The sequence below is a fragment of the Rhinoderma darwinii genome, chromosome 12 (assembly GCF_050947455.1).
Source record: "Rhinoderma darwinii isolate aRhiDar2 chromosome 12, aRhiDar2.hap1, whole genome shotgun sequence".
Taxonomy (NCBI): Eukaryota; Metazoa; Chordata; class Amphibia; order Anura; family Rhinodermatidae; genus Rhinoderma; species Rhinoderma darwinii.
Window position 1 is genome coordinate 29,720,045 of NC_134698.1, and position 27,603 is coordinate 29,747,647.

The 27,603-nt window shown below is 41.0% G+C and overlaps 1 protein-coding gene across 4 annotated transcripts in view; it reads right to left on the reverse strand.

The window, feature by feature from the left end:
• INO80 (INO80 complex ATPase subunit) overlaps positions 1-27,603 on the reverse strand; it is a 324,729-nt gene that overhangs the window by 115,920 nt on the left and 181,206 nt on the right. For all 4 annotated transcript variants that reach the window (XM_075844867.1, XM_075844866.1, XM_075844865.1 and 1 more), the window contains exons 16-18: positions 23,641-23,783; positions 23,436-23,520; positions 1,125-1,242 (exon numbers count right to left, since the gene is read on the reverse strand). In XM_075844867.1, coding sequence (XP_075700982.1) covers positions 1,125-1,242; positions 23,436-23,520; positions 23,641-23,783 — 346 coding nt within the window. The remainder of the gene's footprint in view (positions 1-1,124; positions 1,243-23,435; positions 23,521-23,640; positions 23,784-27,603) is intronic.

The window sequence follows — 27,603 nt, forward strand, 5'->3', positions numbered from 1 at the left end:
ATTATTTGCAAAGTTATGAGCATTTTTTGAAATATGCTAATCTAGCTATAATAGCCAAATAGGAGGTGAATCCTTTTCACGCTGGGCGGTGTAATGTTTTCTGTATGACGCTGTCCAATCAGCACACCGCTTCTCCCCCTTCCCTGCCCAGCAACAAAGCCTGATCATATAGTTTTCCACCTTTCATTCCCGACTGTAAACTAGTGACAGAGCCTCTTTAAAGAGGCTCTGTCACCAGATTTTGCAACCCCTATCTGCTATTGCAGCAGATAGGCGCTGCAATGTAGATTACAGTAACGTTTTTATTTTTAAAAAACGAGCATTTTTGGCCAAGTTATGACCATTTTCGTATTTATGCAAATGAGGCTTGCAAAAGTACAACTGGGCGTGTTGAAAAGTAAAAGTACAACTGGGCGTGTATTATGTGCGTACATCGGGGCGTGTTTACTACTTTTACTAGCTGGGCGTTGTGTATAGAAGTGTCATCCACTTCTCTTCACAACGCCCAGCTTCTGGCAGTGCAGCACTGTGACGTCACTCACAGGTCCTGCATCGTGTCGGCACCAGAGGCTACAGATGATTCTGCAGCAGCATCGGCGTTTGCAGGTAAGTCGATGTAGCTACTTACCTGCAAATGCTGATGCTGCTGCAGAATCAACTGTAGCCTCTGGTGCCGACACGATGCAGGACCTGTGAGTGACGTCACAGTGCTGCACTGCCAGAAGCTGGGCGTTGTGAAGAGAAGTGGATGACACTTCTATACACAACGCCCAGCTAGTAAAAGTAGTAAACACGCCCCGATGTACGCACATAATACACGCCCAGTTGTACTTTTACTTTTCAACACGCCCAGTTGTACTTTTGCAAGCCTCATTTGCATAAATACGAAAATGGTCATAACTTGGCCAAAAATGCTCGTTTTTTAAAAATAAAAACGTTACTGTAATCTACATTGCAGCGCCGATCTGCTGCAATAGCAGATAGGGGCTGCAAAATCTGGTGACAGAGCCTCTTTAAGGCAAATGTTATCTATGCAAGCTTTTCCTTTAGGTTTGCTTCTTTAGTGTCTTACACAACATGGGAAAAGCAAAAGGGTGTGCACATAAAGTACTATATTCACTTACTCTCATCAATGGCAGACTTGTTCTCTGCATGGCTTTCTATATCCTTTGAAAACCACTCATTAAATTCGTCATGAGAATCGAATAATGTAGGCATAATGAAATGCAACAGCGCCCACAGCTAGGAAAAAAAGTATATAAAATGATTCTTATTGTTTAAACGGATAAAAAAAACACATTACATTACTATATTGCTCTTTCAAGAAATACAAGTTACTAGTACCCTTAAAACGCCCACTCTTACAGGGACTGCAAAACATTATATAATTAAAATCTCAAAATAATTTTTAACGTACAATTTGATCAAAAATACATTACATACAGAAATTTTTATTAAAAAAATACAAGCTTTGCCGAACAAGTTGAGATTATTTTTGTAAGTTCTAATGTGTCTAGTCTAAAACAGTGTTTTCTGCCTCTCTAGTCCAAGCACTCGCTTGTTCAAAGAAAGAAAATACAATTCTGAGTGAAATGACTTAGATGATACAGTGCTATCCATATCCACGTGCTGCTTTTATTAGTTACTGATCCAGATTAACTCATGTGTGAAGTTCAAAATGGGTATCTTCCTACTTCACAATGATAAAACGGACCATACACATCTAAATGGTTAATAAAATGACAACCATTTACCGCCAGTAACAAATCAAAATCGGATGTGGACAAATGATGGCATGGGAAAATGAATTTATGGATAGGGCATCAGATTTCCGAAGAGTAAATAATAAAAGTGTTCCTGAACTGGAAAGTGTGTAGCTTTAATTTTTTTTGCCATTTTGATTTTTTATTTTATGTTTTTTTGGGTGATATTAATTTAGTGCACTGCATTGCCACCTCGAGGGTGATTAGTTTATTAAACTAAGTAACTTAAAGATGATCTGTCACTAGTTTATCAATGCCCTATCTCCTAATTAAACTAATAGGCACTATGATGCTGAGAACTACGGTGTATTTTTTTTTTCCATAAAAGTTTATTATTTGTAAAGGTATGTGCATTTTTCTAAATATGCATATTTGGCAATAATAGCCAAAAGGGAGGTTACTCTTTATTTTCACTCTGGGCTGTGTAATGTTTTCTGTATGATGCTGTCCAATCAGTGTCATACAGTTCTCTTCTTACCAGCCCAGCAACAGTGTGTGATAATATAGTATACAGCTTCTTTTCCTAACTGTATTTTCAACTGGTGATACCTCTAGTTGTTTCACAGCTAGATTCTGATGCCATGTGAAATACTAGAATTTCATCTTTCAGATGCCACCAGAACTACTGTTCTAGGTGGTCCACAGCCGGAGATCTGGCTGTTTTAAGTGATCCCCCTTCCCTCCAACCTCAGTCTCTCACACTGTGTGAAGCAGCTTCATGCTGATAGGACAGCGTCAGAGGCTATGAAGTAGCTCCACCTCAGGAGAATCGCTGCCGTTACCTCCCACTTGTCTAGTACAGCCTCATTTGAATATTTAGAAAAAAAGCTCATAACTTTTAAAATAATTAACTTTTTGGGACACAACTTTCACTAGCATTATCAGTGTGACAGCGCCTATTAGATTAGCTAGGAGATTTGGCATTACTAAACTAGTGACAGATCCTCTTTAAAGACTATGTAAACCTTTGCAAGGCAATTTTTTTTTCAATAAAAAGGTGTATCAGTGTGTTTGGTCTAACTTTGTAAATACTATTTATTAAAAATTATACTTTTTTAGATACAGCTGCTCTGTATTCTCTATAAAGAGCAGCTGTATCTAGCGCTATCCACTAAATCTGTCAATCCCGTGGACCTGACGGGTTTAGTGACAGCAGGTCCTATGTGTCTCTGACATGCATAAACCACCAGTAAAACGATCACATTTAAGTTATCAACTTAGATGTGATCTATAGCAGCTCCACTGAGCAAGCCAGATCTGCCGGATTCAGTGAATAGTGCTAGATACAGCTGCTCTGTATAGAGAATACAGAGCAGCTGTATCTAAAAAAGTAAATATAGCCTTTACAATTTTGCATAAGCCATTTCAGACAAAAATAAATAAATCCAATGGCTTTTTGTTCTGCCTGACACCAGGGAGTCAAGTCTACAATAAAGAGAATGAAAAATGAAGAATTTACACATAATTGCAATAAGAGTCCGTTATATTTGACTATTTAAATCACCAAATAATTAATTATTCAAGGCTTCAGGATGCCAGATTTATCTAAATACTGCAGTGCGCGTTTTATGCACATTGGATGACATGGGTCACAAAAGAGCTTTGTTAAATATGAAACTTGTATATTAGCACACAGCTCTATAATTAAAAAGAGGCATATCTAACACTACAAAATTACCTGGACTACCAGCCTGCTCCAGCTATAGAGTGTGCCCATTTTAACCCCTTCACGACAGCCATACGGCTCTATATATGTTCAAACAGCCGATGCCCTGTGCATTTGTCACGTATTCAGGCACAATAGAAGGAAGTCACCACTCAATCCTCACAGCACGGAACAGGTATATAGATGCAAATGGGGTCAGGGTTTCCTGGTTAAGCAAACTTCGGGCGGTGCTCAGCATAAAAAGAGACCGTCTTGCAGTATCATGTAGATAAGAGAAGTGAAAATGCGGCACTCACCCATTTGCAATTCTTCATAACTTTATTGTAACATCTTCTGAGAAGAGGTCAAAAGAAGCGCGATCCCCAGCGCGAAACAGGCTGTAACCTACAACTAGATGTCCTCCCTGTAACGCTTTTATCTTTGCCAAGATGTTACAATAAAGTTATGAAGAATTGCAAACGGGTGAGTGCCGCATTTTCACTTCTCTTATCTACATGATTTGTCACGTATATAAACATTAGCAGCCTGGAACAGGGTTTAAGCAGCGCTGCACTCTCATATCTACCAGAATACACCCACCCGTAGATGGCGCCAAACGCAATTCCTCTGTAGATAGCACCTATCTAAATCCGGTGTTTGTGCCATCTGCAGGGATTGGTGCCATCTACAGGGGGTGGCACTCCCTGCAAGGGGTAGAACTATCTAAATTGGGTGTGCTGCTATATACAGGGGCACTGTGTGTGGCACTATGTGGGCACTATCTACAGTGGGAAGTGTGGCACTATGTGGGCACTATCTACAGCGGGAACTGTGGCACTATGTGGGCACTATGGCACTATCTACAGTGGGCAATGTGGCATGATCTACAAGGGTATTGCGGCACTATCTACATGGGCACTGTGGTGTTTTTTGGGGGGTTGGGACAAAAAAAACTAACAAATAAAATGCAACGCTTTATTTTTTATTTATTTTTTAACGGCCATGAAAAACAGATAGCAAATGGCGGTTAAAACGGTCAGACGGCCGGGAAATGGATTAAAATTTTGAGACACACTGGTGCAAAACAGCCATGAAAATCTGACAGTTGATAAGTTGCCCTTTTTTTCACGTTGTGTGAGTATAACCTTTTAGCGCTCTTCAGTCTCCCATCACAGTGACCCAGACAGACAGAGAGAAGAAAACTAATTGTTACACAGCTGCAAATGTTTAATATATATATATATATATATATATATATATATATAAAAACATATGTAACATATAATATAGATAAATATATATAAAAAAATACAAAATAAGTGTTTTTTCCACATTCTTAGTGATCTGTCTGCTCATAATAAAAATTAAAAACATGAAATTAATTAAAGTCATGTAGAAAATCAATGCCTCAAAAGTCTTGTAAAAAAACAAAGAAAAATAAGTTGTGATATTCAAAGATATTATCGTTTAACCTCTTCAGGACACAGCCTGTTTTGGCCTTAAAGAGGCTCTGTCACCACATTATAGGTTCCCTATCTCCTCCATAATGTGATTGGCGCTGTAATGTACATAACAGCAGTGGTTTTTATTTTGAAAACCAATAATTTTTGAGCTAGTTATGAGCAATTTTAGATTTATGCTAATTCGTTTCTTAATAGACAACTGGGCGTTTTTTACCTTTTGACCAAGTGCACGTTGTAAAGAGGAGTGTATGACGCTGACCAATCAGCATCATGCACTTCTCTCCATTCATGTCAATTAGTATTCAATGCACCGCATGATCTCGCGAGATCATGCTGTGCTGTCACATACACCCACATTAACTTTACTGAAGTGTCTTGCGTGTGAATAGACATTGCGTCCTGGCTGGAGGTGATGTCTATTCACTCTCAAGACACTTCAGTAAAGTTAATGTGGGTGTATGTGACAGCACAGCATGATCTCGCTGTGCAGTGAATACAAATGGACATGAATGGAGAGAAGTGTATGATGCTGATTGGTCAGTGTCATACACTCCTCTTTACAACACGCACTTCGTCAAAAGGTAAAAAACGCCCAGTTGTCTATTAAGAAACTAATTAGCCTAAATATAAAATTGCTCATAACTTGCTCAAAAATTATTGGTTTTCAAAATAAAAACCACCGTTATCAACATTACAGCGCCAATCACATTATGTAGGAGATAGGGCACTTATAATGTGGTGACAGAGCCTCTTTAAAGATCACGCTGTGAATGACAAAACGGGGAGAAAAAGCACCCCAACATTTTAAAAGCAATTTCCCCTGATTATGGCAATACCTCATAAGTGGTCAATAACTGCTGTTTGGACATGGCAGGGCTCAAAAAGGGAAGGAGCACCATTTGGAGCTCAAATTTACCTGGAATGGTTTTCGGGTGCCATGTCACATTTGCAAAGCCCCTTCGGGGCCAAAACAGTAGGAGACTACACACCTTAAGGAATCTAAGTGTATAGTGAGCATTTAGACCCCACCGGTCTTTTGCAGAATTTATAGGAATTAGGGCGTAAAAACTTAATATCAAAATTTTTTCGACTAAAAAGTTGAATTTTTTCATTTTCACAAGGGATGAAGGAGAAAAGACCGCCCAATATTTGTAAAGCAATTTGAGACTTTACCCCTGAAGGAATTAAATTAGGGGTGTAGTGAGCATTTTGACCCCACAGGTGTGATATAGATTTTATTAGAATCAGGCCATGAAAATTTAATTTTTTCTAGATATAGCTTTAGCTCAACATTTTTCATTTTTACAAGGACTACAAGAGAAGAGGCACCTCAGAATTTGTTACACAATTTCTCACGAGTAAGGCAATATCCCATCAGTGGTCGTAAACTGCCATTTGGACACACATGGCTCTAAAGGGAAGGAGCGCAATTTGGTGTTTGGAGTGGAGATTTTACAAGATCAGTTTTCTGATACCATGTTGCATTGAGCTAAGGTACCAGTACATTGGAAAGCCTCGAAAAATTACCCCATTTTGGAAACGACATCCCTGAAGAAATTTATCTAGAGTTATTGTGAGCATTTTGACCCCGAAAGTGTTTTGCAGAAATTAGTGCACAGTGTATATTGCAGATTGAAAATTGCCATTTTTCCACGGATATGCCATTTCAGTGACCAATATGCTGTGCCACTGGAGAGAAACACCCCATAAATTCTTAAGCGGGTTCTCCAGAATACAGAAATACAGAGCAGTGTACATCATGGTATATGTAAGCTGGGCGAAGTGCATCAGGGCATGATAGGATGATGTAAGAATTGGGTGAATGAGTAATAAAATTATTAATCCATGGATTGGGGTGGTACGCTTTGAACCAATCCTTTATGCACTGGCTGGGATTATTGGGTATTGTACAAAATATCTGCGCTCCAGTATTGCCTAATCTTTGACTTCTTGACTAGCCCTATAAGCAGAACAAGGCCCTAAAGTTTCCTCATCTCCGCTGCATCTACGGAGTCCACCTGTGGGGTCCGGCAAATGATGATGTGGGGTATTTAGTGAAAAACGACTGGACCTAAAAAAAATTGTCTGGGCCATAATTTTCCATCATTGCGTTCTGAGAGCCATAACGTTTTATTTTTCCATTGACGGAGCTGTGTGAGGGCTTGTTGTTTGTGGAACGAGATGTCATTTTTATTGGTTCCATTTTGGGGTACATGCAATTTTTTTTTTAATCACTATTTATTACATTTATTGGGAGAGGAGGAAACCAAAAAACATTCTAGCACTGTTTTGTTTCTTCTTTTTGACAGTGTTAACCATGCAGTATAAACAACAGGTTAACTTCATTCTGTGGGTCGATACGATTACAGAGATACCAAATTTATATTTTTTTTACATTTTACTACTATAAAAATCCTCTTTTCTAAAAAAAATCATGTTTTAGTGTCATTTTCTGACAGCCATAACAGTTTTATTTGTCAGTTGATATCGCTGTGGGAGGGCTTGTTTATTGCGTGACAAACTGTCGTTTTTGTGGGTACCATTTTGGGGTACTTGTGACTTTTTGATCACTTTTTATTTAAAAAACTTCTGAGACAAGGTTACCAAAAAAATAAATTTTGTCAGTTTATTTAATTTTTTTACGGTGTTCACCGTGCGATAAATATAACATGATATTTTTATAGTTCAGGCCATTCCGAACGTGACGATACCTATTACGTATTTTTTCATTTTCTTCTAATTATAAAGGACTTGATCAGGGAAACAGGGTGATTATTGTTTTTATTGCTTAAGACTATTTATATTTCTTAAACTGTTTTTTACACTTACTAGGGGATTTGAAGATCTGAACTTCTGATCCCCCTGTATAATACACTGCACTACTTATGTAGTGCAGTGTATTGCAACTGTCATTTTCCAACTGACAGCCTATTAGGTCTACCTCGCCGACCAGGAAGCCGTTGCTAGGCTTCCTGGTTGCCATAGCAACCATAGGCGGGGGGCGGTGACTTACAGAGGGAGCCCCCTCCGTCAACCACTGCAGTGAGGCAAATGCCATTGACCACCTCATTGAAGGGGGTTAAATGGCAGCGATCGGCAGTATCTGCGGTTCCCGCCGTTGTAGCGGGATGTCAGCTGTATATTACAACTGAGACCCGCTGAAGATGAAGCAAGGACAGCTCCTGCGCCCGCATCATCTTCAGAAGTGTATGAAACGTTGGATTGCAGTCAATTACCTGCAATCCTGACATACCAGACATGTCAATTTGCGGGAACGGGTTAAGGAAGTGCATGTCAGAAATGGAAAATTTGACCTTGACGTTGGGGCATCAATGACCCTTGGTCATGAAAGGGTTAACTACAGCCTGCCCTAAAACCCTTCCAGTTTTAAGTAACTCCTTAGCTATCCGCTTAACACAAGTATATTAAAAGAATAGGTAAAAACCTTTGATATGGAATAGCTCCATTAACCCCATTTAGTAATTAGGCCTTATTCACACAAATGTATTTCTCATCAGTGTGCTAACACTAACCAATACTAGCCAATGGACTTATTCACACATCCATTTTTTTTTTCATTGCAAGAAACTCACAGCATGTCCAACTCTGGTCTGTTTTTGAAAACCAAACTCGCCTATTAACCCCTTCCCGCTTTGGCCACTTTTGACCTTCCTGACAGAGCCTCATTTTTCAAATCTGACATGTTGCACTTTATGTGATAACTTCGGAATGCTTTTACCTATCCAAGCGATTCTGAGATTGTTTTCTCGTGACACATTGAACTTTATGCTATTGTTAAAATTTAGTGTTATACATTTAGTGTTTAATTGTGAAAAACACCAAAATTAAGTGAAAAATTGCAAAAATTATCATTTTTCTAAATTTAAATGTATCTGCTTGTAAGTTAGGCAAAAGGCAAAATATACCGCACAAAATTGTTGCTAATTAACATCCCCATATGTCTACTATAGATGGACATATTTTTTTAAACATCCTTTTATTTTTCTACGACGTTACATGGCTTCGAACTCTATCAGCAATTTCTCATATTTTCAATAAAATTTCAAAAGGCTATTTTTTCAGGGACCAGTTCAGTTGTGAAGTGGCTTTTAGGGCCTTATATATTAGAAACCCCCAATAAGTCACCCCATTTTAAAAACTTCACCCCTCAAAGTATTCAAAACAGCATTTAGAAAGTTTAACCCTTTAGACGTTTCACAGGAATTAAACCGAATTAGAGGTGAAATTTTTTTTTTTTGCAGAAATTCATTTTTAATCCATTTTTCTTGTAACACAAAGTTTTACCAGAGAAATGCAACTCCATATTTATTGACCAGGTTCTGCAGTTTTAGGAAATATCCCACGTGGCCCTAGTGTGCTACTGGACTGAAGCACCGGCCTCAGAAGCAAAAGGAGCACCTAGAGGATTTTGGGACCTTCTTTTTATTAGAATATATTTTAGGCACCATGTCAGGTTTAAAGGGCTCTTGCAGTACCAAAATAGTGGAAATCCCCCAAAAGTGACCCCTTAAGGAACTAGGACAGAAAAACAAATTGTGACCCTGGGTAGTCAGCAGGTACAATATATATAGTCAAAAGAAAGAATGCCTGCAGGCAAACAGAACCCTTTTTCCTGACTACCCAATATATGGATAGAAGATAAATTTATTAACACTTTTACATTTTTATTAGGCTACGTATAGCAAGGAACAGACCACATATACAGTTTAAAATTATCACTGCCAAATGCCGATGTGAAGTGAATGCAAACAGCTGGCAGAGCCCAGCGTGGTGTGCAAACAGCCAAAAGTAAATGCTGACTGACAACAGCAGGTCAGTCACGAAGCAATGCTATATAGTTCCAAGCAATGCCCGGATACTCAGAGCAGTAGAATCGGCTAAGGCAGGAATTAAAACCAACAATTAGAGCCCCCCCGACATGTTTCGCTACCTAGTAGCGTCCTCAGGGGTACACGGGGCTAAACTGCCCCGTGTACCCCTGAGGACGCTACTAGGTAGCCTAATAAAAATGTAAAAGTGTTAATAAATTTATCTTCTATCCATATATTGGGTAGTCAGGAAAAAGGGTTCTGTTTGCCTGCAGGCATTCTTTCTTTTGACCCTTAAGGAACTACACCCCTTAAGGAAATTATCTAGGGGTATAGTGAGCATTTTGACCCTACAGGTTTATTGCAGAAATTATTGAAATTAGGCTGTGAAAATGAAAATCTACATTCTTTCAAAGAGAATGTAGTAAACCTACTAATTTTATCTCATTTCCACAAGGACAAAAAGGAGAAAAAGCACCGCAAAATTTGTAAAGCAATTTCTCCCGAGTAAAACAGTATCCCACATGTGGTCATAAACGGCTGTTTGGACACACGGCCGGGCTTAGAAGGGAAAGAGCGCCATTTGGACAAAAACTGTGAAAGAGCGCCATTTGGACAAAAACTGTGAAAACACCCAAAAAGTGACTCCATTTAGGAAACTAAACCCCTTGAGTAATTCATCTTGGGGTGTAGTGAGCATTTTTACCCCACAAGTGTTTTATAGATTTTATTTGAATTCGGCAGTAAAAATAAAAATTACAGTGGACAATGGAATGAGGCAGTGAAAATTAAAATCTAAATTTCTACAATAAAACGTAGAAATGTTCAATTTTTACAAGCCATAAAGGACAAAAAACATACCAAAATTTGTAAAGCAATTTCTACCGAGTATGGCAATACCCCATATGTGGCCATAAACTGCTTTTTGGGCACGCGGCAAGGGCTCAGACAGGAAGGAGCGCAATTTTGCTGGATTGGTTTCTGGTCACTATGTCGCATTTGCAAAACCCCTGTGAGACCAAAACAGTGGAAAGCCCCCAGAAGTGACCCCGTTTTGGAAACTACACCCCTCAAGGCATTAACCTAGGGGTGTATTGAGCATGTTAACCCCGCAGGCGTTTTTCAGAAATTGATGAGAATTGGATGTTGCAGAGTAAAAATGGGATTTTTTTCCATAGATATGCCAATATATGGTGCCCAGCTTGTGCCACCATAACAAGACAGCGCTCTAATTATTATGCTGTGTTTCCCGGTTTTAGAATCACCCTACATGGGGCACTAATCTTTTGCCTGGACATTTGACAGGGCTCAAGAGTGAAAGAGTACCATGCGAAATTGAGGCCTAATTTGGCGATTTACAAAATATTGGTTCACAATTGCAGGGCTGATGTGAAGTAATAAAAGAAACTAGGGATGCACGATGCATCGAAACTTCGATACTCTGCATCCCCAAACGGTTAGATACCGTTATTTCATGTATTTCGATACTTAGCTGTACAGCCGCACATCTCAGTATTGTAACACATAAATGTATGAGAGCGGGGCTGCGGCTGCACAGCTCAGGATTGTAACACATTAATGTATGAGAGCGGGGCTGCGGCCGCACAGCTCAGTATTGTAACACATGAATGTATGAGAGAGGGGCTGCGGCTGTGTAATACAGTCATTGCCGCGCTCCTGAGTCCTGATAACAAGTGCGCGGGGTCAGGGTGATGCGATGCGGCCGGCGCTGCACTAATGAGCAGCGGCACTGAAGACAGAAGATGGCGGGCGCTCTGCAAAACGCCCCCATGTTCGGTCTTCAGTACCTGAACCGCCTCTTATTAGTGCAGCACAGGCTGCATCTCCTCATGCTGACCGCGCACGCACTTCCTGTCAGGAGCGGGGAAATTACTGTATTACACAGACGCAGCCCCGCTGGCGAAGATCAGAGAAACCTCTCATCTCCGCCGCTATTCCCCTGAATGCTGCAATCACAGCGGACTGAAGCATTCAGTGGAAAATGAGAAGGGGGGATGCCCCTTGGATCGCGTCACAAGGAATTCCTATGACGCGATTGAGAGACATACCATATATGGCCAGACAGCCCAGGGTCCATTGAAGGACCCCAGGACTGTCCTACCATATTTCCTGTTGTTAGGGCATACTTAAAGAGGCTCTATCACCAGATTATCAAATCCCTATCTCCTATTGAATGCGATCGGCGCTGCAATGTAGATAACAGCAAAGTTGTTTGTTTGTTTTTTAAACTATCATTTTTGCCCAAGTTATGAGCAATTTTATATTTATGCAAATGAGCTTTTCTATGGACAACTGGGCGTGTTTTCTCGTTTTACCAACTGGGCGTGTATTGTGTTTTTACCAACTGGGCGTTGTGAATAGAAGTGTATGACGCTGACGAATCAGCATCATACACTTCTCATCGTTCCCACCCAGCTTCTTTCACTGCAGACATACAGCATGACGTTACCAACAGGGCCTTCAACATTGTCGTCGGACAAAGAAGATACATCGGCACCAGGCGTCCAAAAGGTTAATATGCTCGTCTCTAGGGAGTTTGCTATGCTTACCTGCACATACCCTGCACTGTACCCTCTGACGCCTGGAGCTGATGTGTCTTCTCTCTTCCGACGCCAAGGCTGAAGGACCTGTGGGTGACGTCATCATTGCCAGCCAGCTTCTTTCACTGCTGACACACAGCGTGACGTCACCCACAGGTCCTTCAACTTTGGCGTCGGAAGAGAGGAGACACATCAGCTCCAGGCGTCAGAGGGTACAGTGCAGGGTAAGCATAGCAAACTCCCTAGAGACGAGCATATTAACCTTTTGGACGCCTGGAGCCGATGTATCTTCTTTGTCCGATGACAATGTTGAAGGGCCTGTGGGTGACGTCACGCTGTATGTCTGCAGTGAAAGAAGCTGGGTGGGAACGATGAGCAGTGTATGATGCTGATTCGTCAGCATCATATACTTCTATTCACAACGCCCAGTTGGTAAAAACACAATACACGCCCAGTTGGTAAAACGAGAAAACACACCCAGTTGTCCATTGAAAAGCTAATTTGAATAAATATAAAATTGCTCATAACTTGGCCAAAAATGATAGTTTTTAAAAAAAACAAAAAACTTTGCTGTTATCTACATTGCAGCGCCGATCACATTCAATAGGGATTTGATAATCTGGTGACAGAGCCTCTTTAAGTATGTTCTAACAACTGCCCGTGTACTATCAGTACACAGGCTAATGTACTGTAATATGGATATATGCCAGTACATTAAAGTTTAAAAAATAAAGTAAAACAAAGTAATGTTAAATTAAAAAAAATACACATACACCTTTTTTACAATAAACATACATGTCTCAATACATAAAATATACACACATTCAGTATTGGCGCGGCCGTAATAACCTGCACAACAATTTTTTTTTCATCATTTATGATGTGTACGCTGTAAAAAAATTAAATAAAAACTGCTTTCTATCACTTTTTGTGGGGCACGAGGTGTGATGAATTTAACCTCCATGTGCCTCACATTAATAGTAATTAACACCATCATGTACCTTACATATTAACTCATTATGACTGAGAAACATGATGGGGTTAATTACTATTAATGAGAGGCACGAAGAGGTTAAAATCATCATCACACAACGCGCCTCACAGCAGAAAATGGGAGAAGCAAAGCATCGAATTGGTATCGAAATCGCAATACTAAACGAAGTATCGGTATCGAAGTCCAAATTCTGGTATCGTGACATCCCTAAAAGAAACCCCTGAGAAGTGACCCCATTTTGGAAACGACATCCCTCAAGGCATTTAACCGCTTCCCGACCGCCCACTGTATATTCACGTCGGCACTTGCTGGGCTCTGTGCAGTGCCGACGTGAATTCACGGTGGGTGTTAAAAGAACGATCCGGGTGTCTCAGAGTAGTGCTGACACCCGGATCGCGCTGTTATCACCTGCCTCTGGTCCCGAAGATATGATCGGGACCTGATTAGTTCAGGTCCCGGTCATGTGATCGCAGGGAAAGTGTGTTGTAGCAACGAACTGGAAAGTTTGTTGCTATAACAAACTGGAAAGTTTGTTGCTACAACAAACTTTCACGGGGACCGATTGCTGGTGCTGCAGTCGGTTATAAGGCAGAACCGGGGGCCATATAACAGCCCCCGGATCTGCCATGCACAGCAGCCTATGAGAACCAGCCGGATGCTGGTTCTCATAAGCTTCCTGTCAGTGTGACTCTCAGCGTCACACTGACAGTTTATAATACGTTACACTACCTAGGTAGTGTAATGTATTATAGCAGCGATCAGTGCTGCCAGTCTTCAAGTAAAACAAGTAAAAAATAAAGTAATAAAAAAGTTTTATAAAAGTGTAAAAACAAGTTATAAAAGTTACAAAAAAAATAATGCTTTTTTTCCTATAATCAGTCTTTTATTATAGGAAAAAAAATAAAATGTTAAAAAAAGTACACATATTTGGTATCACCGCGTTCATAACGACCCAAACTATAAAACTATAATATTATTTTTCCCGCACGGTGAACACTGCAAAAAAAAATAATTAAAAAAACAATGTCAGAATCACTTTTTTTTGGTCATCAACCCTCCCAAAATATAGAATAAAAAGTGATCAAAAAGTCGCATGTACCCCAAAATAGTACCAATAAAAACTACAACCCGTCCCGCAAAAAACAAGCCCTTACACCGCTTTTTTGACGGAAAAATATAAAATTATGACTCTCAGAATACGGTGACACAGAAAATAAATAATTTTATCAAAGTGATTTTATTGCGCAATCGCCACAAAACATAAAAAACCTATATACATATGGTATCGCCGTAATCGTACCGACCCGCAGAATAAAGTAAAATGTCATTTATATCGCACGGTGAAAAGTGTAAAAAAAAAATACAAAAAACATTGTCAGAATTTATGTTTCTTTGTCACTTTGCTTCCAAAAAAATCTAATAAAAAGTGATAAAAAAAAAATCACATGTACCCTAAAATGGTACCAATGAAAAGCACAGATTGGCCCGCAACTAATAAGCCCTCACACGGCTCCGTTGGAGAAAAAATAAAAAAGTTCTGGCTCTCAGAATATGGCGATGCAACATTTGCAGAGTGTTCCAAAAGCGGATAAGATCGGGCGACCATTTATCAGTGCGACACCGGCCACATATCTATGAAATATTATTTATTTACCCCATTATTATACCCTCTTATTATGTCCTGATGTTCTCCGCACAGGTTACATATACCCCCACACAGGGGCGTAGCTAGGGGGGGGGCAGGCGGGGCACGTGCCCCGGGCGCAACCCGGAGGATAGGGAAGGGGGGCGCCGAAGAGCAGCTGATCGCTGCTGACAGGCGTCCCGTATGTCGGACACCTGCAGCAGCTTAGGCAGAGCCAGGACATTACGGCGTTCTGACTGGGGTCTGTGACGGCCAGGGAGTGGACCAGTCCAGTCACCTGACCACACGTCGGTGACATGAGGTCAGATGACTCAGGTCAGGGGACAGGTCCACTCCCGTGCTGCAGCCTTCCAGCATCTGCCTGTGCTCTGCCAAGAAGCAGAGAGGAAGCTCCGCCCACACACAGCCCGTCCTGACCTGTCAGCAAGGAGACATGATGAGTGTGTGTGTAGTGTGTAATGTGTGTCTCTGTGTTTGTATGTGTGTGTGTGTGTGTGTGTGTGTGTCTGTCTGTGTCTGTCTCTCTGTGTCTCTGCATGTGTTTGTCTCTTACATCTACTACATTATCTGTACTCAGAGAGTTATCACTGTGTTATCTGTGGTGTTACATAGGACTGCAGGTAACACTACTACATTATCTGTACTCAGAGAGTTATCACTGTGTCATCTGTGGTGTTACATAGGACTGCAGGTAACACTACTACATTATCTGTACTCAGAGAGTTATCACTGTGTTATCTGTGGTGTTACATAGGACTGCAGGGAACCATCTACTACATTATCTGTACTGTGTGCTAAATTACAATCTCAGCTCTGCTACACAGTACAGCTAATGTAGTAGTGTTACCTGCAGTCCTATGTAACACCACGGATAACACAGTGATAACTCTGAGAATAGATAATGTAGTAGTGTTACCTGCAGTCCTATGTAACACCACAGATAACACAGTGATAACTCTCTAAATACAGATAGTAGATGTTACCTGCAGTCCTATGTAACACCACAGATAACACAGTGATATCTCTCTGAGTACAGATAATGTAGTAGTGTTACCTGCAGTCCTATGTAACACCACAGATAACACAGTGATAATGCTCTGATTACAGATAATGTAGTAGTGTTACCTGCAGTCCTATGTAACACTACAGATAACACAGTGATAACTCTCTAAATACAGATAGTAGTGTTACCTGCAGTCCTATGTAACACCACAGATAGCACAGTGATAACTCTGATTACAGATAATGTAGTAGCTGTTGCCTGCAGTCCTATGTAACACCACAGATAACACATTGTGCTAAATTACAATCTCAGCTCTGCTACAATGTGTTATCTGTGGTGTTACATAGGACTGCAGGCAACAGCTACTACATTATCTGTACTCAGAGAGTTATCACTGTGTTATCTGTGGTGTTACATAGGACTGCAGGTAACACTACTATCTGTATTTAGAGAGTTATCTCTGTGTTATCTATGGTGTTACATAGGACTGCAGGTAACATCTGCTACATGATCTGTAATCAGAGAGTTATCACTGTGTTATCTGTGGTGTTACATAGGACTGCAGGTAACATCTGCTACATTATCTGTATTCAGAGAGTTATCACTGTGTTATCTGTGGTGTTACATAGGACTGCAGGTAACATCTGCTACATTATCTGTAATCAGAGAGTTATCAGTGTTATCTGTGGTGTTACATAGGACTGCAGGTAACATCTGCTACATTATCTGTAATCAGAGAGTTATCAGTGTTATCTGTGGTGTTACATAGGACTGCAGGTAACACTACTACATTATCTGTGCTGTGTACATATGTGCCTGTGTGCGTATATATGGGTCTGTTTGTAAATGTGTCTTTGTGCTTGTATATTTGTGCCTTTTATGTATTTGTATATGTTCCGGTCTGTGTATTTATCTGCCTGTGTGTGTGTGTGTGTGTGTGTGTGTGTGTGTGTGTGTGTGTATATGTGTCTGTGCGTCTATATATTTACCTGTATGTATATATTCCAGATGTGTGTATGTATATTTGCCAGTATGTCTAAATATCTGTCTTTATGTATGTACAGTATATATGTTCCAGCGTGTCCATATATGTGGTTCATTTTTGGTTTGTGTAGGGGGCGGCAATAGAGAGTCCTACACAGGGCGCCATCCAAGCTAAGGCCGACCCTGGCTGTCACCAACCCTAGTCAGAAGGAACTCTGTCGCTGCCTGCGCCGAATGACCTCCTCGGCTCCTCCGGTAAGTCACACCAGGCAGAGCGGAGAGTGGTAGCGGTAGGCTACTGCTCACCGGTCTGTTCACAGTGTGGCGCTAAGTACAAGCGGGGGAATGTGGCACTATTTACAAGGGGGGGAGTGTGGCGCTATTTACAAAGGGGCAGCGGTATGTGTGTGGCACTATTTGCAAGGGGCGCTGTGTGGCCCTATTTGCAAGGGGGGCTATGTGGCACTATTTACAAGGGGGGCTGTGTGGCACTATTTACAAGGGGGGCTGTGTGTGGCACTATCTACTGGGGGCTGTGTGTGGCACTATCTACAGGGGACTGTGTGTGGCACTATCTACAAGAGAGGGGCTGTGTGGCGCTATCTACAGGGGGCTGTGTGTGGCCTCTTTAATATATTTTCTTTTAATTTATTTTTATGTTAATTACATGATATAACTATATCGCTTGTAAAGTGTAAAAATGCTTTTATACTCGAGTTACATTAAAAAAATTGTGAACAAAAAATTACATCTCATTGATTGGTAGGGAAAGAAAACATGGCGAGGGGGAAGGAGATGTCGGGAAATAAGTTGGGGGGGGGCGCCAATCTGAATCTTTGCCCCGGGTGCTGGAGAACCTAGCTACGCCTCTGCCCCCACATCATAAACTGAAATACCAGCAAAACCCCAAACAGAACAGTTACCAAGCAAAATCTGCGCTCCAAAAGCCAAATGGCGTTCCCTCCCTTCTGAGCCCCACAGCATGCCCAAACACCAGCTTACGTCCACATATATGACATTTTATATCCGGGAGAACCCGCTCAACATTGTATGAGGTATTTGTCTTCAGTGGCACAAACTGGGCACAACGTATTGTGCATTAAAATGGCATATCAGTGGAAAATTTTAATTTTCAATTTGCACCATCCGCTGCGCATTAACGCCTTGGCGCACCACGACTTAATAGCATGTCGTGGTGCGAGGGGTTATATATGGAGCGGACTCACGCGCTGCGACCGCTCCATATTCTGCAGGTGTCAGCTGTGTATTACAGCTGACACCCGGGACTAACGGACAGGAACAGCGATCGCGCTGTTACAGGAGCCTGTAAAATGACATTATACTGCAATACATTAGTACTGCAGTGTATTGTACCAGCGACCTAATGATCGCTCGTTCCAGTCCCCTAAAGGGACTTTTGGGAGGTTTCCACTGTTTTGGTACCTCAGGGGTTTTGCAAATGCGACATGACACCCGAAAACCATTCCAGCTAAATTTGAGCTCCAAAAGCCAAATATTGTTCCTTCCCTTCTGAGTCCTGCCGTGTGTCCAAACAGCAGTTTATTACCACATATGGTGTATTGCTGTAATCAGGACAAATTGCTTTACAAATTTTGGGGTGATTTTTCTACTTTATTCATTGTAAAAATTAAACATTTCTATGTTTTTTCAGAAAAAAGTAGATTTTCATTTTCATGGCCTAATTCCACTAAATTCAGCAAAAAACCTGTGGGGTCAAAATGCTAACTATACCCCTAGAAAAATTCCTTGAGGGGTGTAGTCTTCAAAATGGGGTCAGTTTTGGGGGGATTCCACTGTTTTGCTCCCTCCAGGGCGTTGCAAACGCGACATGGCACTGAAAACCAATCCAGCAAAATCTGAACTTCAAAATCCAAATGGCGCTCCTTCCCTTCTGAGCTCTGCTGTGGGTCCAAACAGCAGTTTAGTACCACATATGGGGTATTGGCGTAATCGGGAGAAGTAGCTTTACAAGTTCTGGGTGCTTTTTAATCTTTATTCCTTGCAAATATTATTTTTTTTTATATTTTTTCAGAAAAAAAAGTATATTTTCACTTTCACAGACTTACTCCAATAAATATAGCAAAAGACCTGTGGGGTCAAGATGCTAACTATACCCCTAGATAAATTCCTTGAGGTGTGTAGTTTCCAAAACCGTCTCACTTTTGGGGGATTTCCACTGTTTTGGCACCACACGACCTCTTCAAACCTGACATGGTGCCTAAAATATATTCTAAAAAAAGGAGGCCCCAAAATCCACTAGGTGCTCCTTTGCTTCTGAGGCCGGTATTTCAGTAAATTAGCGCACTAGGGCCACATGTGGGATATTTCTAAAAACTGCCGAATCTGGGCAATAAATATTGAGTTGCATTTCTCGGGTAAAACCTTCTGTGTTACAGAAAAAAATGTATTACAAATGAATTTCAGCAAAAAAAAGAAAATTTGTAAATTTCACCTGTACTTTTGCTTTAATTCCTGTGAAGCGCCTAAAGGGTTAAGAAACTTTATGAATGCTGTTTTGAATACTTTGAGGGGTGCAGTTTTTAATATGGGGTGATTTATGGGGTCTATCTAGTACAGAAGGCCCTCAAAGCCACTTCAGAACTGAACTGGCCCCTGTAAAAATAGCCTTTTGAAATTTTCTTGAAAATGTGAGAAATTGCTGCTAAAGTACTAAGCCGTGTAACGTCCTAGAAAAATAAAATAATGTTCAAAAAACAATGCAAATATAAAGTAGACATATGGAATATGTAAAATAGTAACTATTTTGTGTGGTATTACGATCTGTTTTACAAGCAGATACATTTAAAATAAGAAAAATCATAATTTTTGCAAATTTTCTCTAAATTTTGGTGTTTTTCACAAATAAGCAATGAATTTATTGATCAAATTTTTCCACTAACATAAAGTACAATATGTCACGAGAAAACAATCTCAGAATCGCTTGGATAGGCAAAAGCATTCCAGAGTTATTAACACATAAATTGACACATGTCAGATTTGAGAAAATGGGGCTGGTCATGAAGGTCAAAATGAGCTCGGTCTTGAAAGGGTTAATAAGGTGTGTAGTGAGCATTTTCACCCACAGGACTTTTCCATAAATTAATGCGCAGCGGGTGGCACAAAGTAAAAATTAAAATTTTTCCTCAGATATGTGAATTCAGTGGAAAATATGTCGTGCCCAGCTAATGCCACTGGACAGACACACCCCAAAAATTCTTAAAAAGGGTTCTCCCGGGTTTGGCGGTGCCATATATGTGGAAGTAAACTGCTGTTTGGGCACGCTGTAGGGCTCAGATGGGTGGGAGCGCCGTTTGGCTTTTGAAGCGTAGATTTGGCTTGGTAGTAGTTTTTGTTTGGAGTTTTACTGGTGTTTCAGTGTATAATGTCGGGGCATATGTGAGCTGGGCAGACTACATCAGGGGCATAGTCAGGTGGTATAATAATGGGGTAAAACAATAAAATAATCCATAGATGTGTGTTACGCTGTGACACAATCCTTTCTGCACAGGCCGGTGTCGCACTGATAAATGTCCTTCCTTATCTGCCTTGTGGTCCACACTCCGCACCTTTGCAGTTTGGGAAATTTTGCTGGGAAGTCTTGTCCTGGTATAATACGGGCGCCCTCACTTCCAGCAGATATGTTTGGGCCCTCCCCTTCCTGGTTCCCTAATTTTAGGGCCCCCGATAAACCGCCTCTTGAAACAGACGAAATGTTCCCCTCATCTGCACAACCGCATATTTTTATTTCCTTAATTATTGGAGCCTTAACTAGTTTTATTTTTTCATAGACTTAGTGGTATGTGGGATGTTTTTTTGCGGAATGAGCTGTAGCTTTTATTCGCACCATTTTGGGGTACATGCGACTTTTTGATCACTTTTTATCCTATTTTTTGAGAGGCAAGGTGATCAAAAAACAGCAATTCTGGCATTGTTTTTTTTTTAGTTATTTTTTACAGCGTTCACCATGCGTTATAAATTACATGTTAACTTTATTCTGCGGGTCAGTACAATTCCGGCGATACCTAATTTATAGAACTTTTTTATGTTTTACAACTTTTTGCACAATAAAATTACTTTTATAAAAAGAATGTATTTTTCTGTCACTATGTTGTGAGAACCATAACTTTTTAATTTTTTTCGTCGACAGAGCTGTATGAGGGCTTGATTTTTGCGAGACGAGCTATAGTTTTTATAGGTATCATTTTTGGATACATGCGCCTTTTTGTTCACTTTTTATTTAAAATTTTGTAGGGCAAAGTGACCAAAAACCAGAAATTCTGGCAGTCTTTTACGTTTTTTTTTTTTACACCGTTCACCGCATGGAATAAATAACAATATTTTTATAGTTTAGGCCGTTACAGTCATGGCGATACCAAATATGTATGGTTTATTTATTTTTTTCAATTATAAATTATTTATTACTTGAAACTTTTATGATATTTTTTACAACTTTTTTTTTACACTTTTCTTTAGTCCCACTAGGGGACTTGAAGGTCCAACTGTCAAATTTTTTTTCTAATGCATTACACTACCTATGTAGTGCAATGTATTAGATCTGTCAGTCATTCACTAACAGCAAGCCGATTAGGCTTCGCCTCCGTAATGGCAGACAGGACGCCATTGTTAGATGTTCTGTTGCCATAATGGCAGTCGGCAGCCGTGCGATTGCAGGGCACAGCTGCCGATCTGCTAACAACCACAAAGATGCAGCGATCGCAGCCGATCGGTGCATCTAAGGGGTTAATGGCAGGGATCGGAGCTAGCTTCGGTTCCTGCCATTAAAGGTGGATGTCAGCTGTAACATACAGCGGACATCCACCACTGATGACACCGGCTCAGCTCTTGAGCCGACACCATCTTGCCGGTGGCTACGGAAGCCTTTCAGGCTCTGCCGCCAGGCGGGTCCTGGAAGGCTTCCATGCTAGGCATACCGGGAGGCAAGTATTAGGCAGGGGTTCCGATGAGCTGCAAACACCTTAAATGCAGTGATCGCTTTTGACCGCTGCTATTAAGGGGTTAATGGCGGGGATCGAAGCGAACTCGGTCCCCGCCATTACAGCAGGATCTCAGCTGACATCCTGGGATGAGGATGAGGGCACCGACTCAGCTTCTGAGCTGGTGCCATATATTTGTCGTAAGTATACAACATTTTGTGGGAAGCACTGGCTTTCCATGACGTATACTTAGAAACAAATGTCAGGAAGGGGTTAAAGTCTATAGGTGCGTGAAAAAAACAAAACGTTTTTAACGGATCAGTTGCTAAAAAAATGCAGATTAAAAAAGGAAAAGTAAAATCAGAAAGTGCTTGTAGCGGAACAAAACGGACGAGAAAAACGGATGACACACGGGAACTACTACATATGGGTGAAAATCTATCAATATTTTGGGGGTGCTTGTGTAAATAAGGCCTTAACCTCTTAATGTTGAAGGATGGATATATCCGTCCTCTGCAGCTGCTAGTTCGCACAGGAGGACAGATATATCCGTTCTCTGATCGCGTGGGTACTGCCTGTGTACCCACGTGATCAGCGGCAGGAGCACGGCTGTTATACACAGCCTGGCTCCTGCTGCAATTGAAGTGCGCTCCGATTCCGGCAGTTTAACCCATTAAATGCCGCTGTCAATAGCGACAGCGACATCTAATGTGTTTGACAAAGGGAGGGAGCTCCCTCTGTCACCCCATCAGCACCCCCGCAACGAAATCGCGGGGCGCCGTCGGGTTTCCATGGCAGCCGGGGTCCTGTTAGGCCATGCCTGTCAGTTTTTTTTTTAAAAAGAAAAAATTATTTACAGTCAAAATCAAATAAATGTTTTGATTTAGTAAAAGTGTCAAAACAAATAACACATAATGTACACATATATGGCATCCCTTCGATCAATAAAATTAAACCGCCGGATGAATTGCGTCCAAAAAAAACAAAGGCAAAATTCTCTCTTCTCCCATTCCCCCCATAAAAAAATGTACCCCAAAATAGTACTAATAAAAACTACACCTTGGCCCGCAAAAATCTAGCCCACATACGGCCACATTGACGGAAAAATAAAAAAAATTACGTCTCTTGAAATGCGGCGATGCAAAAACAAGTAATTTTTTTCTAAAAGGGTTTTTATTGTGCAAACTTAGGAAAACGTATAAAACCTTTACATATTTGGTATCCCCGTAATCGTGCCGACCCATAGAATAAAATTAACATGTTATTTACGCTGCATAGTAAACGGCGTAAATTTATAACGTGAAAATCAATGCTGGAATAGCTGCTTATTTTCAATTCTCTCCTAAAATAAAGTTAAAAGTTAGATCGATATATATTATATGCATCTAAAAATGGTACAATTACAAAATACAACGCGTCCCGCAAAAAACAAGCCCTTATACGGCTATGTCGACGGAATAAAAAAAAGTTACGACTCTTGCAATGCGACCGTGAAAAAACAAAAAATAATCCTTGGTCATTAACGTGCAAAATGGCCTGGTCATAAGGGGTTAAACAAACATTCCATGTAGTGCAAAATAAATATATATTTACCTCAGCCATTGTATTTTGGATGGGGGTGCCAGTTAAAAGTAGCCTATTGCGACACTGAAACTGTAGCAGGATTTTCCATCGAACACTAAATATCAAAATGAGAAAATTAATTCAGGTTTCATGACTGAGAATGATTTTACGTTAGCGGGAAGAAAATGGTGTTTGTAAAATGGATTGCCATAATAATGATAAATATTTCAATTACCTAGAACTGCTTTTCAAGGCTTGGGCCTCATCCAAAACCATATACTGCCATTTCACCCGCTGGAAGTACTTTACATCTTGCACTACGAGCTGGTAGCTAGTGATCACTACATGGAAAGGCGCTTCTTGTGTGTACAACGTTTTCTGAAAATAAAATCAAAAGAAAAGTGATAAAAAGTTTATATAAAACAAAAACCACAAAAACACAACTAAGGGCCCCATGCACACGAACGTAAAAACGCCCGTAATCACGGGCCGTAATTACGGGCCCATAGACTTCTATTGGCCACGGGTACCTCCCCGTATGCTTACGGGTCCGTAAATACTGGTGCAATACGGGTCGAATACGTGTGACCAAGGACCCATATTTATGCCAGTATTTACGGGTGGACAAAAATACGGTCGTGTGCATGGGGCCTAAGACCTCATGCACACGACCGTAGCCATGTGCACGGCCGTGATTTTCGGGTCGGCCAGTCACGAAGTGTCAGCCGCGAGCAAATCGCTGGCTGTGCACATGGCCGTGGGCATTATTTTCAATGAGCCCGGGCTCCACGGTCGTGTGCATGGCCCCATAGGCGTGAATGGTCGTGTGATTGGGGCCTAAGAAATGTAGAGGTTGCATACAAGTGCTAAGAACCATCACGATAATTGTGACACCAATCAAAAAATGTCTCCCTCATGACATAATATCACTGAACTAATACCAACATTGTCCCATATTCAAGGGGTTGCCCAGGTTCTTGATTTATCGAATTTGCAGCCATTGCAAACCAAAATTTGAAATAAGAAGCAGTACTTACCGAACCCTTACCCGGGCAATCCAGTGCGGACACTCCGACAGCACTCCGGGTAATTGTTTACTTGCTAGTAGCATGAAACCGCTGCAGCCAATCAGAGGGCTTAGCAGTCATGTGTTGTATTTCTGGCATTATGTCAAAAATATGATTCGTCAGCACCGAGACCTCTGATTGACTGCAGCAGTTACTCGCTATATGCATGTAATCAATCATTTACCGGGAGTGCCGCCAGAGCGTCAGCGTTGTATTAACGGGTAAAGGATAGGTAAGTACGGGTTCTTTTCTTAATTTATTTAATTTGCAGCTATTGCAAAAAAAATTAAAATAAATCAGAACTCTAATGACCCCTTTGAATCCGATAGTTTGCTGAAATTTCCTCACCAGCCATTTACTGACCGCATTTGTCTGTGAGCAAGAATACAATCAGTGCCCGTGTGGTTGCATCAAACCCAGGCAGACTACAATCTCCCAAGACCACTTTTTGTCTGGTTGTGCTCCTGAATGCCAGCTTGAGGAATACACGCCACTACAGAGCACCAAAGATGGCCGAGCATGAAGATGTGATACACGTATAAATATTGAGCAGAAGGGGTAGGTAGCGTTAGAAGGATCTTGCTGTAAAATTGTCAACAGACAATAGTACAGAAACACTTAAAGGGGAACGGTCACTGGTTTAGTAATGCCCAGTCTCCTAGCTAATCTGACAGGAGCTGTCACACTGAGAATACTAGTGAAAATTCTGTCCAAAACGTTTATTAGTTCAAAAGTTATGAGCTTTTTTTCAAAATATGCAAATGAGGCTATACTAGACAAGTGGGTGTCAACACCAGCGATTCTCCTAAGGTGGAGCTACCTCACAGCCTCTGACGCTGTCCTACCAGCATGAAGCTGCTTCACACAGTGTGAGAGACTGAGGCTGGAGGGAAGGCGGATAACTTAAAATAGTCGTGTCTCGGGCTGTGGGCGACCTAGAACAGCGGTTCAGGTGGCATATGAAAGATGAGATTCTAATTATAAAACAGGATCTAGCTGTGAAATAACCGATATCACCAGTTGAAACCACAGTCGGGAATGGAATCTGTATACTATATGATCACATTGTGTTGCTGGGCAGAGAAGGGGGAGAAGCTGTATGCGGATTAGACAGCGTCATACAGAAAATATTATGCCGCCCACAGTGAAAAGAAAGAGTCACCTCCTATTTGCCTATTAGAGCCAAATTAGCATATTTCAAAAATTGCTCATAACTTTACAAATAATAAACGTTTTTGAAAACAAATCACACTGTAGTTATTAGCATCATAGCGCCTATTAGATTAGTTAGGAAAATAGCAATTAGACCTACTGGTAATTGTATTTCCAGGAATCCATCATGACAGCACTACAGGAGGTTGCCCTATTGACCTCTGTAGGGACAGGAAGACAGAGAGGTTAAAAGGCCCCTCCCACCACCCACTTGCCAGTGTTTTTCAATTACTACACCAGGATGGATGCAACCCTATTTTATTTCTAGGGATAATAACTGACATGTTAAATGCACAAATCAGAATTCAATCAGGGAGGGATGTAATGGTGCGGTCATGATGGATTCCTGGAAATACAATTACCGGTAGGTCTAATTGCTATTTTCCAGTACATCCCTCATGACAGCACCACAGGAGCAATACCAGATTATAATGCTCAGGGCGGGACTATGGATTGAAGGACTTTCCGTCCAAAACTTAAATCCGTATCGGACAGAACATCGAGCCTATAATGTTTGCAAAACGTATAATGGCTTGACCAAGTGGCAGCTCTGCAGATTTGGTCCATAGAGGCTTCTCTTCTTTCTGCCCAGGATGCCGAGACTGCCCTTGTTGAATGGGCTCTGATGCCTTGTGGGGCAGATAGTCCTTGGGACTTGTAGGCTTCTTGTATGGTGGTTTTTACCCATCTCGCTAGAGAGCCTTTTGAGGCTTTCTTTCCTCTATTCTTTCCCCCAAACAGGACAAATAGATTTTTATCTCGTCTCCAGGAGGAGGTTCTATCCAGATACTGAAGAATTGTTCGCCTGACATCCAGGCAATGGAATTTTTCTTCTTGTTGGTTTTTTGGATCTGGATAAAAGGAAGGTAGAATTATTTCTTGTTCTCTATGGAAAGCAGTAGATACCTTTGGAATAAAGGAGGGATCCAGCTTTAGAATGATCTTATCCTCTTGTACTTTTAGGTACGGTTCTATGATTGACAGAGATTGGATTTCTCCAATCCTTCTTGCTTAAGTAATAGCGACTAAGAATGCAGCTTTTAGAGTTAAAAAATGCATACTAATTTTGTCGAGCGGCTCAAAGGGGGGCTCACAAAGAGTCGTTAACACCACATTCAAATCCCAGGTAGGAACGGATTTCTTTAGGGAAGGTTTCAGTTTAGAGACCGCTTGGGTGAATCTTCTGATCCATCGATGTTCAGCCAGAGGAGTGTTAAAAAAATTACCTAAGGCTGAATTCTGTACTTTTAAAGGTACTAGGGCTAAGTCCTTTTTTGAATCCCGATTGTAAAAAATCTAGGATTTTTGCAATGTTGGGAAAAAAGGGGTCTGGTCCTGGGTTTCCATGCCAGGAACAAAATTTCTTCCAAATCTTTTGATAGATTTTAGAGGTAACTTCTTTATGACTTAACAAGATAGTTGAAATTACCTCATCTGACAGACCGTGGTTCCTCAGGATTTGCCTTTCAGGATCCAGGCTGACAATTTCAGAGTTTCTATTCTCTGGAAGAATAAGGGACCCTGGGAGAGAAGATTCTCCTTGACTGGGAGCATGATAGGGTCTTCCAACGCTAGGTATTGTACGATTGGAAACCAACTTCTTTTTGGCCAATAGGGAAGAATAATGATGAGCTTTGTCAAATCTTCCTGGATTTTTCTTAATACCATTGGTATTAGAGGAAATGGAGGAAAGGCATAGGCCAGATCCATGTCCCAGGGTTGGGACAATGCATCTACTCCCAATGGGTTGTCTCTGAGATTCAGGGAGAAGAATGTCTCTACTTGAGTGTTTTTCCTCGTGGCAAACAGGTCTATTTGTGGATAACCCAAATTTTGGGTTAGGGACAGAAAGACTTCCCTGTTTAGGGACCATTCTCCAGGGTCTACTTTTTCCCGACTCAGGAAATCTGCTGATAGGT